At 45.0% G+C, this 16,234-nt stretch overlaps 1 protein-coding gene and 1 non-coding gene across 4 annotated transcripts in view; one reads left to right on the top strand and one right to left on the bottom strand.

Moving 5' to 3' along the window:
- The window catches only part of Hhat (hedgehog acyltransferase), a 249,454-nt gene that overhangs the window by 16,261 nt on the left and 216,959 nt on the right, over window positions 1-16,234 (top strand). For all 3 annotated transcript variants that reach the window (XM_034513689.2, XM_076941633.1, XM_076941634.1), the window contains 2 exons: window positions 7,833-7,900; window positions 12,990-13,103. In XM_034513689.2, the coding sequence (XP_034369580.1) occupies window positions 7,833-7,900; window positions 12,990-13,103 (182 nt within the window). The remainder of the gene's footprint in view (window positions 1-7,832; window positions 7,901-12,989; window positions 13,104-16,234) is intronic.
- LOC117716690 (U5 spliceosomal RNA) lies at window positions 9,161-9,276 on the bottom strand. Its single transcript, XR_004607789.1, has one exon. It is a non-coding gene; the product is annotated as a U5 spliceosomal RNA (small nuclear RNA).

Raw genomic sequence — 16,234 nt, 5'->3', positions numbered from 1 at the left:
AGTTAGTTCCGAGTGTTGGCAGGTGCTTGCACAGCCTGTATAAACAGTTGTGTGCTGGCTTTTAAACGACAGGTTTCTACCTTACTTGCGTACTAAGCAATGCTCTTGCTGGATCCTGTGGCACACGTTTTATTTTTGTAAGGAACTGTCCATCTGTTCAGCTTTGTGCCTTGTGACTCCAGCGAGGCAGGAGCGCGTACCCAGAGCCCGAGCAGGAGAAAAGACAATCCTTGCCACGCATCTTGCATTTTGCTTTGTTTTTGGACAAAGTCTCAATATATAGCACAAACTGGCTTCAAATTCGTGGGAAGCCTCCTATGCTCATCTCTATGCTGCACCATGCCTGGCCTGCCGTTCGTCTAAAGGCTTGCTTAATGAGTCTTGAGTTAATGCTTTCCTTAAAAGAGGCCATCTGTGTTTGTGGCTGTGTCAGTGTAATGTAAGAGGTTCTGAAGATGAGAGTCACTAGTTGTCACTAGTGACAACTGTCAGTGACAGGCAGACACTGTGAAGGCACCTCTGTCTTCTGACTGTATTCTCTGCCGTTCATGCTTAGGCTCTGGTTCTTGTGTCCACGTTGAGGGTTTGTGGCATTCTGGGAATCTGCCCATTTTTTTGTGGAGTGCTTGGGTGTAGCCTGCCACCCCGGATAGTTTTATGTTTGTGTCTCCTTTATCTTTTCCATCTCTGAGAATGAAACATTTTTACTTCCACTGCACCCTCCCTCTTTCCTGGTCCTGCCCCTCGCCTTATTGTATACTTTGTTTCTGTCTTCTCTTTCCCTACCTTTCTTGCTCCATTTTCCCACACGCCCCTCCCCGGTATCTTTTTCTTTCTTTGATCAGCTGTGCTGGAGCGCCAGTGAATCTTCTCAGCCTTTTTCAGCTTTGTTAGAACACTCCGTTGTTCCTTTCATGCTTCCCAGTTCATCGATTTCTGAAGGAATCATTTCTGTCTTTGCTGTCTCTCGGGCTTGTGTCGTTCCTTTTTGTACCAGCGTCATGGGTTAAAGAGTTAGCTTAGCCGTTTCCTAAGCAATGTGTTTGTATCATTGCATTGTGTCTGACTGATTTTCTCAGGAGGTTTTCCAGAGTGGAGATTATAGACTGAAACTATACTGATGTACTGCTGATTTCATATATATATTGGTGGTTAAAAGTTTTGACTGCTCTATCAGAGGACCTCGCTTTGGTTCTCAGCACCCATATCTGGTGCCCTGCAACTATCTGTAACTCCAGTTCTGGGGATTCAAAGACTTCTTCTGGCCTCCAAGGACACCTGCATGCTTATAGTAAACATACACATACACACACACACACACACACACACACACTTTAAAAATCTAAAAAAAAAAATTTTCTTCCTTGTTTGAACCAGGGTCTTATGCAGCCCCAGTGGCCCCAAACTTGCTATGTCTGAATCAGAGCTCCTGGTCCTCTGGTTTTACCTCCCAAGTGCTGGATGACAGATATATACCACCATGACTAGTTTCTCTTTCTTTTTCTGGGGATTGAGCCCAGGATTTGATGTGAACGGTTCGAACAGCGCACCTAAGAGGCACATCTACATCTGATTTTTTTTTTTTTTTTTGTTTTTGTTTTTGTTTTTGAGACAGGGTTCTTTCGTATATCCCAGGCTGGCTTGAACTGTAGACCATCCTCCTGCTTCAGCTCCCCAAATTCTGGGATCACAGAATTTGGTGTGCACCTCCATGTCTGGCTCTTTCATTTTTATTATTTTCTGAGATGAGATCTTGTTAGATAGTCCTAATGGCCTGAAACTGGTTATGAAGGCCAGACTGGCCTCAAACTCACAGAGATCCTGCTGCCTCTGCCTCCTGAGTGCCGAAATTAAAGGCTTATGGTAGATAGACATTGGCTGCCAATGAACATTACCTAGCACTAGCAGAGTGTGTTGTGATGCACCCTGCAAGTCCATCATCCATCTCAGAAGCATTTGGTGAGATGGTAAGGAGAGCCAGCCCTCCTCACAGACAGTCCACTGACCATGGCTAAGTGCTCCCTGCTGGACCGTCTGGAGAGTGTTTAACCTACACTGCTGCCTCTGCGTGGCACTGGGCTGTCAGTCATCCTTGCAGCCTGATGCTTCTTCCGTGGCTTCTGCTTTGTAAATAACTCAAGTCTCTGGGAGCATCCCCCCTCATGGTTTCTTCTTTCCAGGCCTTTCTTAGCTCTTCTCCCTGGTCTATGTTTCCAGGGACATAGTTGAAATTGTCAAGATTGTCCCACCCCATTCAGAGTTTTGGTTAGGATTGCACTGAACTTGGGAAGGGGTTTGTCAGTAGTTGGGCTTCTTTAACATGTGCCTGCCTTGGGGTTTGTCCTGTGTGTTCACTCTTGTTATTTCCCTTAATAAAGGTCCTTGATTCATAAGAAGCTGGTTCATAACCGCTCCCGAAGAGATTCTTATTAATAACATTTCTGGACAATTTTCCTTTTATGATTGGGTTGTTCCCAGCTATATTTTCTTTTTGATTGTTTCTGGTTTATTGCAAAGATATTTATATCGGTTTATCTATTTTATATTTTAACAATTTACTGAGGTATTTCCATTCCACTGACTTACTTAACTTTGCTAGCCCCTTCCCCACCCCCTCCCTGTTCTGCTAATGCCACTGCAGATAGCAATGGTGTCTTGCTCTGTTTTTCTTCACTAGGGCTTCTAGAACAGCAGCAGTGTCATCCAGTGGTAACTGCACCCACAGAGGGAGCCTCACACTGCTTTCACCATTGCTGAGAGGTTGTACAGTCACATTTAATCATTTTAAAAGTCATATTAAAGAAGCTTTCTAGTTCCTCTGTAAAAATTGTGGTGTCAGGATGGAGAGGTGACCCTGTGTCTGTTTCGGGCTGGAGGAGACCACTCTCTGCTCTTGCAGAGGACTCAGATTCAGTTCTCAGACCCACATTGCAGGCCACAGTCATCTGCAACTCCAGTCCCCTGGGACCTGATGTCCTATTCCAGCCTCTGAAGGCACATCACATATGCGGTGCACCTGTATCCATGCAGACAAAATACCCATAAACCATAAACAAACAAACAAATAAATATTTGAAAGACAAGTTGACTGTCTTAGGAAATGACTCAGTGGAGTATGAGTTCAGTGGCAAAAAAAAGTCATTTTTAAAAAGCTGAAGGTGGTGGTTTGGGTTTGTAATCTTAGATGGCGGTGGGGTGGGGTGTGGGGGTGTGGGGTGGGAGGTGGAGGAGTGGGGTGGATGGGTAGAAATGTAGACAGGCAGATCCCCAGGGATTGCTGGCTGGCTAGTCTAACCTGTTTGACAAGTTCCAGTCCAGTGAGAGATCTTGTTTCAAAATATAAGGTGGACAGTGTTGCTGAAAGACATCAGACAAGGTTGTCCTCTGACCTCTACATACACACACACACACACACACACACACACACACACACACACAAATACATAAAAGAAAACACTGCCAACAGTAAGTGTTGGATTGTGTTTACCGTTGGTACCTCAGCAGATGACAGATGATTTTCTCTTTTTGACCTGCTAATGATATTTTACTTAAAGGAATAAAGTTTTAAAGGAGCGACCCACAGCGAGTTCTGCTGTGGACCCATCCTGGCCCTGGTATTTTATTGACCTCTCTTCTCTAAATTCAAAAAAACGATCAATTTTTGAGTGCACCTGGTCAGATTGCAGTTTTATCCTTGGAGATTCCATCAAGGCTCCGAGCCTCTTTCATATCCAATGGGCACCTTCCTTGTAAACCGTGTAACTGGTACCTGAAATCTCTATTGCTTGGTTTCACTCTCTCATAAGCTTGTCGAGGTCCAAGTTCCCTTCAAAGCAGACTCATCGAAAAGTTCTTAAATGTTTCTGGGCTATTTACCTGGCATATTTACCTTTGTCTTTTAAGGCAGTGTGATGATACTATTTTTCCAGGTCCCTGAGCTCACATTCCAGAGTCAGATACTGCATGCCCCTCACGTCCCTGTCTTAAGAAAAAGTTCAGATTTACCCATTTAGCAGATTTATTTTCTTTCTCCAAGAAGTTTGGACTTAGCTAAACTCATCAGCTTTTCTGTTTTCGGTGGTAACCAGGTTGGATCCTGCTGACCCAACAGTCTGCAAGCATGCTTTTCTGCAAAAGTCGCTGGTTACTGACATTTGCATAAATGGAATTCTGCCCTCTGTAGATTATTTGAGGTTTCAGGTCACCTGCTTCCCTTTCTTTGGTCCGTGAATTATGCTAATGTCTCTGTAAACAAACGCTAACACCTGGGGATCTAAAAACAGCTTTCAAGGTGCAAGAGTTTCTGTCTGACTTGCCACCTCTAGTTTCTTTGTTATTATGTAGCAGTTCTCTGCAGAGTAGGATAAGCTATAGCAAACACTCTTGCCACACGCTTTCACCTTCCCCTGTTTGCCCTGCAAGCACAGCCATTAATATTCTCCGTGGATGAGGGCATGACACAGCAACTGTTGTAAGTGGACCTTTTCCTCTGCGTGGTTTATACAATGCACCAATCTCTCACAGGACAAGATATTGGTGAGGAGACAATTCCCGTTATGACTGGAGGATTTGTTTGCAAGTGGGTTGGTGACTTTAGAGAACTCATTCTACCATGGGATTAGGAGGGGGCAAGGGGTCCTGTCCTTGAACAGGTGGCCTTGCCCTGGGAGCTTGCTGAGGGTGAGAAGGGCTACTGAGGGAACTTTGGTGATAGGACACCTTGGCACCTTACCCCGCAGGTTGAGTCTGTCTCCCAATGTCCTCACAATCAAGGCTCCCACTGTGTTAGATAACATTTGACTAAGTCCTTGTCACTCACAAAACTACTGAGTCACTGCCTTCCTCCAGGGACACTAGATGTCTTAGCCCAGCCCCTTTCAGGCTTGCTTTGTTATCGTCTTCTGTGTTGATTATGGTTCTTACTAAACTTTTTGCTAAGCACAACAACATGGTGGTTGGGAAAACAGCCAACAATGTGGAGTGCCTTCCTCATTCCCTAACCGCTTTATTGTTTTGAGATGGGATCTCTCACTGATTAGTCTAAGCTGGCTGCTCTACAACCTTGGAGATCCTCCTGTCTCCACCTCTCTGGGGCTGGGTTTATAGCTGTGCACCGCTGTACCAGGCTTTTCCTGTATGGAGATTTGAACTCAGGGCTTCATGCTTCTACAGCGAGTACTTTACCATCGATGCCATCTCTCCAGGTGCCATCTCTCCAGTCATAACGGGAAGTAATTGTCTCCTCATCAACCAAGACCTTGTCCTGTGAGAGGCTGGTGCATTGTATAAACCACGTAGAAGATAAGGTCCACCTAAAACAGTTGCTGTGTCATGCTGTGTCTCTCCTCTACACAAAGCATGGCTCTATCAGCAATTGGCCTAAGAAGTTCAGAGTTTAGACGTGGCCTTCTTGGGAGGTCTTCCTGACCTTTGCTATTTTGCATACTATTTATAGATCTCATGTGTTTTTATTGAGTTTTTTTTTTTTTTTTTTGTGACCCACATTCTCATCCTCTGAGAGATCTGGAAGCCCTGGACCTCAAGTGTCATGGAAAACCTATTTCTTATCATGTATGTCTCTGCTGCAGCATAGTCTGCTTATGAATATTTGAGTGTTGCTTGCCACTAAGCTATTTTGCTAGAAGCCCATCTTTTCTGTTCCCTTCCATGTTTTCATTTATTGCCAGTCTGCTGTGTGACCTCTGGTTTCTTAGGGAAATAAGGCACAGTGGGTGCTGACTGGAGTTTTTCAAATGCATAGAAATAGCAGGATGTGTGTGTATGTGTGTGTGTGTATGTGTGTGTATGTGTGTGTGTATATATGTGTGACTGTATGTGTGTGTATGTGTATATAGGTATATATGTGTGTATGTATGTGTATATGTATGTGCATGTATGTATGTACATATGTGTGTATATGTGTGTATGTGTGCGTGCATGTGCATATAGGGTGTGTGTATGTGTATATATGTATATGTTTGTGTGTATGCAAGTGTATGTGTATGCATGTGTGTATGTGTGTATGTATGAGTATGTGTGTGTATGTATGTATATGTATGTATGTGTGTGTATCCATGTGTATATATGTGTGTGTATGTATGTATATATGTATGTGTGTATATGTATGTATGTATATATGTATGTGTGTATGTATGTGTGTATGCGTGTGTATGTATGTGTGTGTATATGTATGCATGTGTATATGTATGTGTGTATGTATATATGTATGTATGTATGTATGTATCTGTGTATGTATGTATCTGTGTGTGCATGTGTATGTGTGTGTCTAATGACCTCTAAGGACCCTACCCCAGAACTGTTACTAGTATTTGTAGGAAGAAAGTGGAAGGTTAGTGGCTCTGAGTAATGACTTACACAACAGCTCATTGGCAGTGATTAAAATGCAAATCTCGACTTCAGTGCATAGATGGAAATTTGATGTAGCCTTTTGTGAAGAGAGAGAATAAACAGCTGACTGATAATCAGGGCTCTTGGGTGGAAATTGCTCTATTTCTAATGTTCTCAGGCTGTGGTTTGGAAAATGGAACTGGGCCTTAGCATAGAGAGTTATCTTGGCTGCAGGTCCCCAGTGGCATGGGGGTGGGGGTGGGGTCCTGGGCTTTGTCCTCAGTGACGTGGAGGGTTTCCAGGCTTGGTCCTCGGTGGTGTTGGGTGGAGGGCTCCCAGGCTCCATTTTTAGCGTCGTGGGGAGGAGTTCTAGGCAGAGGGGTTTCTGTCCTTCATACTAGCTACTTGCTTAGCTGCATTTGAATCACAGAAACAGGCTCTCAAAAAGAGTGAGGTGTGGGCTCCCTGCAGGCAAGGTGTCCTCTCAGAGTCCTGAGGAGTGATGCTCTTCACAGACAGATGTCTTGCAGCAGGTCCTCAGCATCTGTTCTTTATTGAGCAACGCGATATTGCAGCTGTGAGCTTTTAGCTAATTTTAGGCTGTCTGGATGGTGGCTCACGTCTGTGATCTCAATACTTGGGAGGCTGAGGTAGGGGTTGCTGAGAATGTGAGGCTCAGAGGGACATCTTGGTTTTCCTTGCTACCATGGAGGACACTCAGCCTTAAGAGAACCACTTTCTCCTTTTTTTTGCTGTTGTTGTTTGGAGATAAGTTCTCAACTTTGTTAGGTATGTTTTTGTTATGTATACACACCATAGTCACATTGTATTGGTTACCTATAAGCCTGCTTATTTTTCAGACATTATTCTCTTTTTATAATGCCTGTCAGTTCCTATCATATGATTCAGTAATGCCACACCAGTTTTAAGTCATGATCTTAGTAAAATATTCCATACCTGTATAGTCTCTCAACTGTTGGGATTATAGACAGCAGCCATTACCCAAGCCAATCTAAAATTAGCTAAAAGCTCTCAGCTGCAGTGAGTTGCTCAATAGGAAACAGATGCTGAGACCTGGCCATTGGATAACTGTCCATGAGGAGTGACAACCTCAGGACTCTGAGGACTCCTTACCTTCGGGGAGCCCACACTCCATTTTTTTGGACAGCTTGTTCCCCAAACTTCCCCAACTCCCCACGTTGAGCACTTTTTTTTTTTTCTCATCATTTTCTCTCTCTCCTCTGTGGCCGTTACTCAAACTGAGAGGAACATTTACATCAGCCCTACCTTGCAGTCCCTGGAACTTGGGTCCCAACACAGGGAAGGGATTTCAGGGATGTGTCAGGTGTGCCTGCTACTGAGTCTGTAGGACAATTTTTTTTTTTTTTTAAATCTTTTTTTGGGTGCTTCTGCTATTTAGATCTAATTTAGTTAGGACCTGATTAATAGAGGATTTTTCTTCTTCTTCTTTTCTTTCTTGTCAGAGCATGAAGAGGAACTGGACCAAGAATTTGAGCTGGAGACAGATGCTCTATTTGGAGGACTGAAGAAGGTATGGGGTGGCCTTCTAATGTGGAAATGGTGCCAGTGTTCCACCTCACTCTGTGGGATGGAAGAGTGTGTACAGGCCCATCTGGAGTGGTGTGCTTTTCTGTTGAGAAGGTGAAGTGTGTTGTGTTGGACAAGGCACCAGACTCATGTTCTGTTCTCTTCTGGAAGTGCTGTGCTTGGGTACCAGCCCCACTTTTTCTACTGGAGAGATGCTAGGTTACCCCTTTTCTCCAACCAGAACTTCTGCAGAGGTAGCTGAACATTCTACATCCTGATCAGGGACGAGAGAGAGAGAGAGAGAGAGAGAGAGAGAGAGAGAGAGAGAGAGAGAGAGAGAGAAAGAAACCGACTCCTGCAAGCTATCCTCTGACTTCTAAATGTGGACTATGGTGTACACACACACACACACACACACACACACACACAAAGAAACACACACACAGACACACACACAGACACACACCACACAGACACATATACACAGACACACACAGAGAGACAAATACACATAGACAAATGCACACAGGCACACACAAACACAGACACACACAGACACCCCTCACCCCCATCCCGCACATGTGTACCTAGATGCACACATATCACCACTTGTACAATTGGATGTAGACTGGACTCACATTTACAGGACCTGTTCTAGATGTTTCTGTTTCTTGACAGCTCTGTTTAGAATCGTAGAAACTTGTGCTGCTTTAAAATGAGAGAACTGGAGAGTCTTTGTCCTGGTGGGATTTAGAAGTCGGGGAAGTAGTCCCATGTGGATCCAGCCTTACCACGTCTCTTACAACAGCTCAGGGTGATATTTTTTCCCATGTAGGGTCTTAGGTCAGGCATTTCAGATAATATAGAATTGTTTGCCAAAGGCAAAAATAAGCAGACCTACCTTTGAGCAAGAGGCTTAGCTGAAGAGAAGTGGGAGCACAGGGTCAGATGCTGGCAGATTTTGGAGGGACCTCAGGTTTCACTGTCAGGGCCTGTTGCTACTTCTATTCAAAGGGGCTTTGCACAGCCCTCCTGGCTGCGGTCCTTTCATCAGGTCCTGCCAGGGCCCTAGGGCATGGTTTCTTAGTGTTCCTGGGCACCCACCCATCTCTTCATCTGACTCTGACCTGTTACATTGCATATTGTAGGTGTCTTGGGATTCCTAGAGTTAGCGGACTGGTAACTTTCAACTAAAGACTTTGAGCCAACTCAGCTTACAATGCAAGCTGTCCCTCTACTTCCCTTACTTTAGAACCACAACATCAGCCTTGCGAGAAGCAAGACCTCAAAAAATTAGTAATGACTCAGACTTGTTCCTCTCCACGGAAATCTTTAGTAAAAGGCGAAAGATTTATACGATCTGAAGAGAAACCAGAGTATGTCAAAAGGACTGCAAGGTATGTTCACCAGTAACTGCCATTCCTAGTTCGTCAACGGTGACTTTTCAGCCACAGGCGCTACCCAGTCTCTTGTCTGTATGGCAATGTAGTGAGTCGTTTTAGCTCTAAATGATGGATGAAATATAGATATACATACATATTTTAAGCTTCAAAATTGTATTACATGAAAGGAATGATGGGTATGCAAATGAGAAGTCTGACTCATGAGACTTTGAGGCAAATCACACAGCCACCGCTAGGGGGCGGAGCGGAGGTCTGGGCTTATTGGTTCAGTTACAGGAACTTGCTTGTATTTCGTTTAATGGGGGACTTTATGACTTCTGTTTCTTTGCTATAAAACTCATTTATTTCGAAGTAACTACACCTACAGGAAATTGCAACAATAACAAAACTTACTGGGGAATTTCATCACTATAGTGAACGGAGGAAGGGCAGTCAGACCCACAGACCTCACACAGATTTCCTAATGGTTCATGCATTATTATATGATCGTGTAACTGCTGCACCTTAGGTATAGAAGCTGGAAGAACTACTTTAATTTTTTTTCCTCCTGAGACTGTGTCTTAAATACATAGCCCAGGCTAGTCTCAAACACAGGAACTTACTCTCTAGACCAGGCTGGCCTCAAGCTCATGGCGGTCCTCTTGCCTCAGCCTCCCAAGTGTTATAATACAAACATGTGCCATCATGGCAGACTTTAAGCTTTTGTGAAGGTGGGATGGCTTTCTGAGCAGAAACCAAATTCTCTGAATAAAAGCTCCGGATTTTGAGGCTGTGGCTCCCAAAGGACTGGAGGTGTTGATTTTCTCCATGGTATAGGGACACACACTCTCTATGCTAATTTTGGAGAGCTAGCATTATGAAATTTTGAGACAGGATCTCATGTAGCCCAGGCTGGCCTCAAATTAACCATTGTAGCTGAAGATATCTTTGAACTTCTGATCCTCTTGCCTTTTCCCTAGATCTTATTGATCTAGGGGTTGATCATCTAACCCCTAGATGCTGGGATCATGGGTGTCAATACCACAGCTGTCTTGAATTATGTAATTTGGGTCACGGTTCCAAACTTTTATATTGGCCTCATCTGTGGCTTACAACTCTTCCCTCGAAATGCTTTAGAGATAAATGTAATCAGTGCTTTCCCAGTCTGAGAAATGTCTGTGTGTCTGTCTGTCTATCTGTACCCCATTGTTGTCCTTTTGAGACAGAAGCTCCTGTAGCCTAAGCTAGCCTGGAACTCTCAGTGTTGCTGAGGATGACCTTTGAACTCTTGGGCCTCAACTTGGACTTCTCAAGAGAAGTGGGCATTCACTACCACACCCCGTTCAGAAAGCATTTATTTACAAGAAACAAAAGAAAAAAAAAAAAACAATACTAGGAGCTCTCATAGGTAAATGGCATAGAACCCTTAAACTCAGGGAAAGAGGTCTAACCTAATCAACAACTCCTCCTTGTTCTATACCATGTTAGGTAGATTTTTCCTGAAGGCTGAGATTTCGAAAAGTTGTTATTCATCAGAGAAGTTGGGGGTCATGATTTTTTTTCATACTTAAAAAGTTTTTTATTTTAGGTTTTGAGGATGTCATATATGAGTAATGTATTTGCATTGTTTTCAGTCTGCCTCCCTCCCTCCAGCTCCTTTCAAGCCTCCCCCAATTCCTCTCAGTTTCAATGACCTCTTCTTTAATGTGTGTGTGGGAATATTTGTGAGAGTGTGTGTGTGTGAGCATGTGTGTGAGAGTGTGTGTGTGTGTGAGCATGTGTGTGAGAGAGTGTGTGTGCTCGAGACAGTGTGTGTGAGTGTGTGTGTGTGTGTGAGAGAGAGAGAGAGAGAGAAAGAGAGAGAGAGAGAGAGAGAGAGAGAGAGAGAGAGAGAACGTGGCGTGTGTGAGCACAGGCTACCGAGGGCATTTAGTATTGCTTGTATTTGTGTGGTTAGGGCTGAGCACTTGGGGTTGGACCACCTATGCCTGGAGAAGACTGATTCTCTCTCCCTTAGCAACCGATAGTTGCCTAGAGCTCTTCATGTATGGGTGGAGCTTTGTGGGATTTCCCCATCCCCCATCCACTGCCAACCACTGTTGTCACTTAACAGGTCTTGTTTAGGACCTACATCATAGTTAACAAAGGACAGGAAGTCCAGGAGACTCATGTTGGTCACATTTCTTGTTGCTCTGACTAAATACCAGACAAAGGCTGCTTAAGGAATGGTTTTAGTCAAGAGTTTTATTGCTGTGAAGAGACACCATGACTCCTGTGATTCTCGTAAAGGACAACATTTAATTGGGGCCCGGCTTACACTTTCAGGGGTTCAGTCCATTATCCTCATGATGGAAGCATGACATCCTGAGGTCAGACGTGGTGTTGGAGAAGGAGCTGATTGGCAGGCGTCAGGGAGTGAACTGGCTTGAGCTTCTCAGACCTAAAGCATGTCCTCACAGTGATATCCATCCTCCAACAAGGCCACAGCTCTTAATAGTGCCACTCCCTATAGGCCACGCATTCGAACACAGGAGTTGATGGAAGGAAGCCATTCCTATTCAAACCACCACAAGGTGTAATTTAAAAAAAAAAAAAAAAAGTCTTGCTCCACTTCCACTCAAGCTGGGTCCAGGGTCCTGAATCCTCTTGTAAGGATGGGGAGGATGTCCATCCTTAGCAGGCATGGGAAGGCCCCTCCCCCACCTGCATGAGCTTCAGAAGAAGCGTTGACAGTCATAGCGTGGAGTTATTCCTGTCCATGCTGCATGTGTGGGCAGCTAGCGCTTTCAGCTTTGCTGTTGTGGCCACCACTGAGGCTCCTCAGGGTGACTTCCTCATGCCCATTCACCTGCCGTGTGGCTGCCTCACAGACATGGACCCTGGTACTAGGAGCTTCAATAGTAGAAGGGGCCGGCATGTACCAGACTTATTCTTTTATTGCAAGTTGATAAAGAAAGTATTTCAGTTCATTTCTTGTCCAGTACCATAGTTACCATGTGACCTTCCCAGTTTCCACGCTGACCATGTGACCTTCCCAGTTGCCATGCTGACCCTGTGACCTTCCTAGTTACCACCCTGACCCTGTGACCTTCCTAGTTACCACCCTGACCCTGTGACCTTCACAGTTACATTGCTGGCCTGTGGCCTTCCCAGTTACCTTGCTGGCCTTGTGACCTTCCTAGTTACCACCCTGACCCTGTGGCCTTCACAGTCACATTGCTGACCTGTGGCCTTCCCAGTTACCTTGCTGGCCTTGTGACCTTCCTAGTTACCACCCTGACCCTGTGACCTTCACAGTTACATTGCTGACCTGTGGCCTTCCCAGTTACCTTGCTGGCCTTGTGACCTTCCTAGTTACCACCCTGACCCTGTGACCTTCACAGTTACATTGCTGGCCTGTGGCCTTCCCAGTTACCTTGCTGGCCTTGTGACCTTGGGTACATGAATTTTCACTATTTACAAAGTGGGCTAAGAACCCAAGGTTCCATCCTAGAGAATTCGCGTCCATGAAGACTGAGTTAGAAGGAAAAGTACATTTGGAGGATATGGGGAAGACAGGCTAGAGGGGGACAGTTCAAGGTGGGTGGGGAGGTTGGAGTTCTAAGTGGGTAAATGCCATCTGCAGACTCTGGACGCGCAGCGCTTTTCCCAGTGTGTTGTCGAACACACGCTGTAGTTCCTCTGGTAACACCTTCTTGTTCTCCCTCCCAGGACCCGACTGATTTTGAGTGGAGCTTCTGGCTGGAGTGGGGGAAGCGGAGGCTGGTGTGGCTCTTCCTTGGCCACGCGGCTGTGTCTCAGTTGGCCACATTGCTCACAAAGAAGGTAGGAGACATGTGTCATTGGCTTTTGGGTTTGGGGAAGAGGCCTGAACTGAATCTGGAGACAGGGGTATCAGTGGGGAAGCCCGGGAACAAACAGTATTAGCCAAAGCGACATATCGGGTGACGACAACCATTGAATATAAAGGCTTCAGAGTGAACGAACCTCAGCTGGTGCTCACTAAGAACATCCCTGATGGACTGCTTTAGTAAAGACTTGCTTGCCTGGGAGAATATGTGGCTTCATTCAGTTCAGGAGGGAGTAGAAATTATATTGTTGGTAAATACAAGGCCTGGAGAGATGATGGCTCAGCTCAGCAGCCAAGAGCACTGGCTGCTTTCCCAGAGGACCCGGGCTGTATTCCCAGTACCCACATGGTGGTTCACAATTGTAGTGACTAGTTTGGTTTTTTTTTTTTTTTTTTTTTTTTTTTGACAACTTGACACAAGCTAGAGGTAGGGCGTGTTCTTAATTAGAGATGAATGAGGGAGGCGCAGGTCATTGTGGGTGGTAGCATCCCTGGGCTGCTGGGCCTGGGTTCTATAAGAAGGCAGGCTGGACAGTTCAGTAAGTAGCCCCCTCCATGGCCTCTGCATCGGCTCCTGCCTCCAGGTTCCTGCTCTGTTTGAGCTCCTGACTTGACTTCCCTCACTGATGAACCATCTCCTGGAAGTATAAGCTGATCACACACCACACACATATACACACATGCACACACACAGACACACCACACACACACACACACACACACACACACACACCACATGAGTTGCCTTGGTCATGGTGTTTCATCACAGCAATAGAAACCCTAGGACAACAATGGGCTGTAACTCCAGTTTCAGAGGATCAGTAGCCTTTATCTGGCCTTGAATGTGTTGTGTAGATAAACACATAGGGCAAAATTCATACATGCAGAATAACAAGAAATCTTTTAAAAAGTAGCAGTTGAGCCAGGGTGACTTACTTACTGTGTATGCACAATGACCTGGGTTTGATCCCCAGAACCCACATAAAGAATGGTTGGATATGATGATGCTTGAAACAGCAGCAATAAGGGGCTGGAGACAGGGGGACTCCAGGAAGTTGCTGGCAGCCAGTCAGGCCCACTTAGCTGTCTCCAGGCTAATGAGAGACTCTGTAAGAAAACAAGGTGGATGGCTCCTGAGGAACAATTGACCTCTGACCTGTGCATACATGTGTTCGTAGGTACGCAGGAACACCACACACACACACACACACACACACACACTACACACACACCACACACATACACACACACATTTATTATTAAGCAGTGTGGTAGCTGTAACAGTTTTATGCTCGATTCCATTGCTGGTTTGTTCCTGATTCAGCCTGGGACAGGGTATCTTCAAAGTAGATATTTGAAAAGAGATTTCACAGGAGGCTGGATTGTGACAGCTTCACAGGGCTAGCTAGCTAGCAAGAAACCCAAGAAGCTTCCAGGAGGATTCCTCCTGTCACTTAGGGACTGCTTGGCTTTTGTCCAGGACCCTCTGATATGAGCTTTCTGTTACTACTTCCTAATGTAAAGAATGAGCCTGTGTTTGGAAATCTGCAGGTGAGACCCAGACACAACTAGACTGGTCTGGACCAACCAAGGAGTTAAATTCCATCCTTTTGAAAGACTCAAGAGGTGATGGAATGGAGCATCTGTAGCCCTGAAAGTCCAGAGAATGAGAGACTGGCACTAAGGCAGCCAGAGGAACAGGCTGGTCACTGGTTGGCTAGAGGTTTACCTGAACATCTACCCTTTCTACAAAGTTGGTGATTTTTGATCCTGTCTATTCTCGGATAGTGGTTCTCCACCTATGAATCATGACCCCTTTTTTGGGGGGTGTCCATGGACCTTTTCACAGGGGTCGCCTAAGGTCATCTGCATATCATATACTGACATTACGAGTCATAACAGTAGCAACATTACAGTAACAAAGTAGCATTGCTAAATTCACGGTTGGAGTCACCACAGCCTGAGGAGCCCCAGCATTAGGAAGGCTCAGAGCCACTGCTCTGGAGGAGAAGATGGGAGACTCAGCCACACGGCCTCCTTTTGAATGATACTGATTCCCTTCTGCACCTCAGAGGTCGCTCGCTTTCTGACGCGGCAAAGCTAAGACGTAGAGTCTGTCAGACTTGGATAGGATTCAAAGTTTCCTAGGCCTTTTGCACAGACCAGATGATGAATATGCACTGGAGCTCCACTCTTGCCCCTGAGGTGGTGAGGCGTGCATCTGCTTCAGCTTTCACTATTAGTGTTTATTATTAATACATCATTATAAATCTCTCAAATTCCTGGGTTTTTTTAAAATAATATTTCTAGCAGTTTATCATTGATTTTTTTCTTCAAGGTTTGAAGAGATGGCTCATTAGTTAAGAAGACTGGTTGCTCTTTCAGAGAACTTAGTTTCAGCTCCCAGCATCCACATAGCAGCTCCCAACTGTCTGTAACTTGTCTCAGGGGATCTTCTGGTCTCCGTGGGCACCAGGTACAAATGGCGCGCGTAGGTATAACACACAGGCTAAACATTTGTACATGTAAAATAAATAAGTTAATTTAAAATGTTCAAAACTGAGTTAAATTAAAATATTTTTATGTATATGTATTTTGCCTGCATGTATGTACACCATGTGTGTGCCTGGTACGAGTGGATCCAGAAATGGTCATCAAAGCCCCTGTAGCTGATACAGGTGGTTGTGAGCCGCAGTGTGGGTGTTGGGAACTGAACATGGGTTCTCTCAAGAGCAGCCAGTACCCTGAACCATCTCTCCAATCCCAAAATTTAACGTTCTATTTCTAACATAAAACTTTTTTTTTTTTAACCCATAAGAAAATGACTTACTATCCCTAAACTTGAGGGAGAAGAGTCTAACTTCATTAATAATTAAGCAACTATATATTAACAACAGATACAAGTTATCAATCCATACTTTACAGTTTTGCAAAAATAAACAAGGATTCCCTGAAGAAACTGGGCACTGGCCACTCAAGGTCCCCTGGAAAGGAGGCGCATGTACTGGCTGTGTCCTCTGAGGCATATCCCTGGCAACCCAGTGACACACACCCACAGATCACAGTGCAAATCCTGACCTGCTCTCTGAGGCTGAAGAGCCAGATG

Source organism: Arvicanthis niloticus, chromosome 10 (assembly GCF_011762505.2).
Source record: "Arvicanthis niloticus isolate mArvNil1 chromosome 10, mArvNil1.pat.X, whole genome shotgun sequence".
Lineage (NCBI taxonomy): Eukaryota > Metazoa > Chordata > Mammalia > Rodentia > Muridae > Arvicanthis > Arvicanthis niloticus.
The sequence above is the reverse complement of the archived record's forward strand: the minus strand, read 5'-3'. Positions and strand labels throughout refer to the sequence as shown.